General features: G+C 32.1%; 1 protein-coding gene across 17 annotated transcripts in view; it reads right to left on the reverse strand.

The window, feature by feature from the left end:
* The window catches only part of FOXP2 (forkhead box P2), a 244,700-nt gene that overhangs the window by 23,564 nt on the left and 213,636 nt on the right, over positions 1-7,500 (reverse strand). For all 17 annotated transcript variants that reach the window (XM_006910607.1, XM_006910608.1, XM_006910611.1 and 14 more), the window contains one exon: positions 6,715-6,878. In XM_006910607.1, coding sequence (XP_006910669.1) covers positions 6,715-6,878 — 164 coding nt within the window. The remainder of the gene's footprint in view (positions 1-6,714; positions 6,879-7,500) is intronic.

The following is a 7,500-nucleotide window of genomic DNA, read 5'->3' on the forward strand; positions in this document are numbered from 1 at the left end:
AACTTAAAAAAAAAGATGAGATGATAAAGAGCTGGCATAATCATAAGTTCTCTACAATCACTTTGGAAAGAGATCTCAAAGCTAACTAGCAAAGTTAATGAAAAGTTTAGAGATTAAATAAAAATGGAATTAAATCAGAATAAAAATTATGAGGCCCAGAAATGTTAGGGGGAAAAAAATAGGTGACTGAAAAGCTGTGAATTAGAAAATCTGTGAAAACATATGTAAAGCAAAAAAAAAAAAAAAGTCTTTATGTTTAGAGCTTCATAATGCATCTTAATGATCCCAAATATCAGCAAAAATAGTGCAGGTTTAACAGTCATTTAGACAACCAGATGGAGCATTCCAATTGCTTAAATTGTCAGTCACTTTCAACTGCTTTCTTCTGAAATACAGAGTCAATTTCAAATGCTTTTGTCCACAGACAGATCTAAGATCTGTAGGGATTTTATACAAAATATCACCAACCGAAGGTGCAGGGGGCTGCAAATTCTACATGTGCCTACAAATAGCGATGTAAATTTTAAGACAGCCAAAGAGAATAGAAGAAAGGTAATATTATATACATAATAATTTCATTATGTTTCATGACAATTCACAATTTATATTAGATTTTCAAAACTGTTTTATAAAATGGGAGTCTGAAAATTCCTTTTCACTGTCTTTGCTTGCAAACTATTATTTCCAGGAGAGGCTGAAGTTTATTATTGGAATGATAATAACAACTGGGGTTCTCAAGAGGGAGAGGACGTTATAAAAATGATTGAGACATGAGATGCACAGAAAGTTCTAGGGCATGTAGAATATGTGTTCAAACATGTTAATCAAAAAGATGGATGTGATCTCCATTGCAGTCCTGAAATAATCCTACACCACTCATTTCACGTGATGCTTCAGTCTTTGATTTCCTTACCCTAAAGTTTTGGCTTCTAAAAATACAACAAATGTATTTTCTAGTCTTATATAAACCATATTAACATTCTGGTTTTACACAGATCATTAACTCTCAAACTTCAAATATTTGCTTTAATAAGATGGAGAAAATAATAATCACCAGCAACTAATATAGAATATTAGCAAGTAGAACTATGAAGTGACATAGAGGCTAAGAGGATTCAGGAATGAAACATAAGAAATGATCTGAAAACTTAACAGCAGGAGACTCTAATAATCAGAAAAGGAAACAACATGACAATGGAAGGCTCTGTACGTAAAGCCCTCAATACAAAACCAGCTCAGGAAGAACATTCATTTTGATCTCTAGAAACAAAATTTGGAAATAGAAAACTGAGAATTTCATTTAATATTTTTGCAAGGGAAAAAAAAGTGAATCTGAGTCAAATTATTGAGAGTAAGGAGAAACAACTGCTTAATAAAAAAAAAAAAGTGAGTTGAACTAAATATTTCTTTTTGCCTCAAGTTTGGAAGGAGACAGGAAATGAATTGATTTTACCACTACGAGTTCACCTTGCAGGTCTTCTCTCAATGTTTTCTTTTCTTTTCATTCAAGTCTAACACATGGGAAAAGAGAGTACATTTACTTTATTTCCACCTGAACACAAGCATCAATCCTAACTCTTTAAGTAGCTTTTTAAGAGGCAAAGATCGATATAAAATAGAAATCTAAAGTAATTTTATCCATACTCTATAGAATTCTGAAAATTCAGGTAATCAGAGAATAGTGGCACTGAGCTACATAAAGGAAGAACATTATAAATCATAATGACACAGCTCAGGCTCTTAATGGAAGTATCCTTTACATTTGTTCAGACCATGATGGCTCTAGAATTCTTGTAACAGCAGTAGAAAATAAATATTTTTAAAAATCTATTTGACTGAAAAGAGTCAAAACAAGTCTCAAAAAACAAATTTCTTTTTATATAGAATCTATGTTATTCCACCTGGCTTTAAAGTTTCCTACTCTTTCCTAAAATCTCCTTGAACATTCATCAGACTTTTACTGCATTGATCCCAATATATTTTTTTTTTCTTTTTCAATTCACCTTCAGTAAAATAACTAAAATTTAACAAGGTCTGAGAGGATAATCACAAATGAGGTGAAGAGGACTGCCACCTTCTATTCACATAAATTCAGACAATTATAATATACATATTAACTTTTTTCTTTTTCAATTCACCTTCAGTAAAATAACTAAAATTTAACAAGGTCTGAGAGGATAATCACAAATGAGGTGAAGAGGACTGCCACCTTCTATTCACATAAATTCAGACAATTATAATATACATATTAACTAAATATTTAACAAGTATACTCTACCAATATTTAGAAAGATCTCTGCTCCCTCATAAAGATGAACACTATCTTTAGTTATCCCATTTATCTAAAATCTCTTATTCTCCCTTCTTCTTCAGGGTTCTAAGACAATCTTGGATTTTACTCTTGTAGGTATTTCCTCGTGAAGTCAAACCATGTCATGCTGTCACCTCCCATTTGATTCTTCCTAATTAGTATCAGATGATTACTGACTGCTTATTTTGTATGGTATAATGAGTTAGGGGGTTCATATACTATATTATGTCTAAATATAATCTCTGTCCTTAAGTTAGAGATATCTGCAAAAAAAGCATGTACCCATGCACAAACATATACACGCTCATACACACACTGTGTTAGTTCTGGATAGCAGTACAAGGAGTAAGCCCTTCAGAAGTATAGAGTGTGGGTCCTGACAGCAAAACTACTTGGGAAAGCCAACTTGAAAAATAGGACTAGACCCTTAAAGAAAGGTGGAATTTAGATGAGAGAAAGAAAATGAAAACCAGAAAAGAGTAAGGGCAGAAAGGCAAATAGTTAAGGCAAAATAAATGCACTAGCTTGGCAAAAGCCTTTATTCAAGGCACTGTAAAAGTTGGAGTGAAGGGAAAGTATTAAATATGGGACATCAAAATGAAAAATATGGATGATAATTTGGCATCTCTTGTTTCCCCCAAAATAATCTATAAGAAGCACTAACCGATAGCTATTCTACTCTACTAAAGCGTCAAAATATCTTCTCTACCAACCTCAAGAATAATTCTATACTCTACTGTATAGAATTTGGCTATTTTGGAGTTGAATAAAAATACTAAAAAAAAAAAAAGTTTAAGTTTTGTTTTGTCCTGAATCTAGGACATTTATGTTCTTGGATTCAGCAAGTAAAATGCTGAACTTGTCATTTTCCTTCTTGAACCTCTCTCCTCTTGTGTTTATGATTGCTTCTAAAGTTGTTATTACTTTTCCTAATTTTTCTCTTTGTCCCCGGCATTCAATCAGTTGTCTTGTTCTGATATTTCTTTGTATAGACTTCCTGTATCAATTCCTTGTTTTTCATTCTCAGTCTTGTAGTTAAGATAGATATTAGATACTGCAAGAATTTCTTCTGCTTCCCGTCTCTTTTAACTCCAGCATATCCTACCATGCACAAGCTTCATTTGGTCATGGCTCATCACGTTTTCAGATTACTCTACGTAAAGCACAGCTCTGTAAAACTCAAGCTCATAACATTAACAGGCTCTGTTCTGACTAAAACAAACCTCATAGCTTAATATCTGAGAAATTCAACATTCTGTTTCTACTTCATATATTCTAAATTCTATTTTACTTTTTATATTCTAAATTCCTATCAAAATTAATAGTCAATGTTTTCTAGGCACATATCATAAGTTCCTGTTCTGGGTTGGTATTACCCTGTTTGAATTGTTCTTGTCTTGCTCATAGTCAACCTCAGATAACATCATCTCATCTCAAAAACCTCATTCTGCTGAGTAACCTGATCTCTACATGAATTACAAAAAGAGTTGGTAGAAAAAGAAAATGTACTGTCGAAGAAACCAACAACAGGTTTATAGAGTGCTTAAAAATATGTTAAAATGAGAAATATTTTAATATTGTTTATAGTGTTATTTAAAGTAACAATCAGATATTACAAGAGGTAATATCGACCAATAACTGTGTAACCAACACAGCCCTATGAGGGATGCGAAGAACAATTATTATGTTCCAGGCACTGATTTCATCTGCAAGAATCCTATGAGGTAGGTATTACTTACCTCATTTTCAGCTGAGAAAACTCAGGGAAAAAAAATGAATTCTATTCAGTTATTAAGTGCTTTATCTGAGACTAGAACCCCTACAGTCTATCACCAGAGCCCATACACTACTGATACCACCAGGCCTTTCTGCTTCTAGTTTATAATTGCATCAGCATAACTACTCTCCTCCAAAATAACAACAAATACCATGACTTCATTTCAGGACACATGAGTATGCTATTTAAATGTTTTATAAAAATTCTTTCACTTCTATTTAATTTTCAAAGTACTTTGAAGTGCATTCGTTATATGTGGCCACATTTTGATCGAGATATTTTTTCTTGCCTCACACTATACATAAAATGCCTAACATTCTTTAAGTAGAAGTATCTAAAAACTATAAAGATGATGGTACAGAATATTGAAATGACATTCTGTCAACAATATTTGACATCTTATACACAAAAAGTTAATGATAGCAGCAGAAACCAATTCAAAGAATGAATGTCAACTCAATATTTTTTCACGATAATTAAAATTTTAATTATAATTTACATAACTTAGGAAAAGACAAAATATGGTCTTTCTCTAATTTTTATCTTTTCTGAAATCTATTTCCATCAAGCTGAGGGAAACTTTCCTTTTATCTAAGAAAAATACATACAAATATTTTTTACATGCACTAATTCATGTAAGCATAAAAATTACAATATACTGACATTTTAATTTTATAAAGCCATACTGTTTGTACATCAGGCATTAAATACACAATTTTTATATATCGTTTTAAACATAATACTTTTTCTCTGAGATATGTCACATTTATACTGCAGCTAAATTAATAATAAAACGAAGAATCGAAATGCCAATTGCCAAATAAAAAGTACTATTAACCTAATGATGCTAAATTTAGCTTAATATTATTTCAAGTTCTAAAATATAATGTTTTATAAACTACTTTGTTGAATCATTAATTTTTTATTTTAATACCAACTTAACTTACATAAAAAATACTCCTCTATATATCCTCTACATATGGTCTATAGCAACCACTATATGCTGCATATTAGCACAGGGAGTTGCATCAACAGCTTAAACACTTTTATTATGAATGTCTTTCATATCTCTAACATAGGTCTTTTTTTTTAAAGGGGGAAAACAGGATCTAACTCTTGTTTGCTCTTTATAGTTTTATTGTTTTAGCATTTTATACAGGGAGTGAGCATTAGCATACTCAGGAGAACTGCTGAAAGTAAAAGGCCTCAAGCTACCTACTGCCTGGCTGATAGGATAAATCAGGGATATAAAAACTTTTGTCTGATTGCTCACTTTCCTTGTTTTAGAATACTGCTACTCTCAAGAGCATATATTCATGTTCTTTCTACTTCAAGTTTTATTACTTCTTTTGTATTATTTAATACATCTAAAGACACTTCCAAAAGACAAATTTTTCCATTTTGAAAAAGTAATGGTTTGGAACCTGATAAAACACATTAATGTGCAGTGTGATTTTCACAAAGGCGATAGAGTAAAAGTGCTATAAAGCAATTAGGCCATGGTCTTAAAGACATTAATATGTCAAATAGAATAAGATGTTTAAAAAGTCAACAAAAATAATATTCTGTGAAAGGTCAAATGAAAATAGGCACATATAAAGACCACATTTCTCTCCCACATCTTCGACTAGATATGTAATGCAAAAATGGGGGAAGAAAATATAAAAATTAGAGAAAGTAATATGCTTACCTCAATGACTTGAAATTAGAAGTATATGATGCTTAACTTTAGGAAGTACATATAGACATAAGTTATAACTCATCCTGACGACTGAATGGGGTATACTCTTCATTATTCAAATTCTAATTTTTTCCTCTGAATTCCAGGTTCTACTCGGGTCAGTACTTTTTAGTAAACAAGAAACTGATATGCTTGGCTTATTGAACAAGGCCAGGCATTTTTTAAACTGTCATACACATTTCTGAAATCCACAATACATCAATTTTTAATACATCTACTCTCTCGGCTCCATTAAAAAGATGGTAGGGGAAAAGATTTTAGAGTAATTAATGATATAGTTAGCTGCTAAATATTAATAGGAATCGTAGTCTTGCATAAAATATAACATATAAACCTTGCTAATACAGACGCACCAGTAATTAAGTTGAATATGTAATTACACTGATTTATAAAATAGGCAAAAAGTCACACTTTACTGCCTTCTATGTAAACTGTGGGTAACAGTTAAACTTTGCATTTTATGCTTTATAAAAATGGGCCATATCTTGACTATAGTTCATAAATGGTTTAGAGACCTGTAATAGTAGTAAAAATTATGACAACTTATTCCATCATGAATATTCTTACTGCACAATACAAACCAAACCATGATAATGACCAATAAGATGTAGACTCAGATACTGCTTTACACCCAAAAGAATGTTAGTAGTACTAAGAATTTGTAGAGCACTGCTAGTACAATAATTATAGGACACTGGAGAAAATTTTAAAGATGTCTTAAAACTGATTTGATACACTTTTTCACATCACGAACATGGTGCAATTTAATTCTACTTAAACTTGTATTTTTTACTTATGGATCATTCAAAACTTCAGTTCTACACATCATTTTAGAAGCAGATGAAATAGGCTCTTCCTTTAATGCAGTCTGTTAACCACACTTACATGTGCGGCTGAGGTGAGCAGCCTGGACTGCTGTTCCCATTGCTGTCGATGTGATCCAGGGAGCCATTGAGATCTTCATGGACGGCCTGCAGGAGGCCACTGGATGCATTATTGATCAGTCCCGGGTTACTGAGCAAAGGTAAACTGCTCTCTGCCAAGGCAGCCTAGAGAAATGAAGAGGGTGTAAAACAACCTTTGAAATGCCCTTTAAAGTAATTTTTAAAATGTATATCCTCTTTTAATGGGTTTGATTCATAATGTAGATCTTTTAGATATATTTAAATAAAATGCATGGCAAGGACAAATATTTCTATTTGGCAACTTGTTGCAGAGATAGCAAGGAAATTAAATGTGATGTGAAAATATAAATAATAGTTCTCCCAGAAAACTTTTTCATTCATGTTTCAGTCTTCCATGAAATGAAATGTTGTACCCTCGCATGTACTGAGAAACTCCTGGATAATATAAGCAGTTGCTCTGCTTTTTAAAAAATGACCAGAACTTAACTCAAAATAAAGAAGTCCTGACATTTGCCTCCTCTGCATAAAAATTATATATTATAATTAAACTTTAAAGTTTTTGCCACAAGCACCATGTTCCCCAACACTATGATGTGAAATCATTTATGACAGCCTGGATAAATATTAATGCATAGCCACATGCATTTGCAAAAGCTTCTATCAATCTAGCATTTGCAGAAAAACTGAGTGTTCCAGATTTTGCCACAGGGTGTCCTTCTTGCTTCTTCACATCAAAAGTATCTTGAATTTGAACCAGTGCTTTCTA

This window comes from Pteropus alecto, unplaced genomic scaffold, assembly GCF_000325575.1.
Source record: "Pteropus alecto unplaced genomic scaffold, ASM32557v1 scaffold22, whole genome shotgun sequence".
Classification (NCBI taxonomy): Eukaryota; Metazoa; Chordata; class Mammalia; order Chiroptera; family Pteropodidae; genus Pteropus; species Pteropus alecto.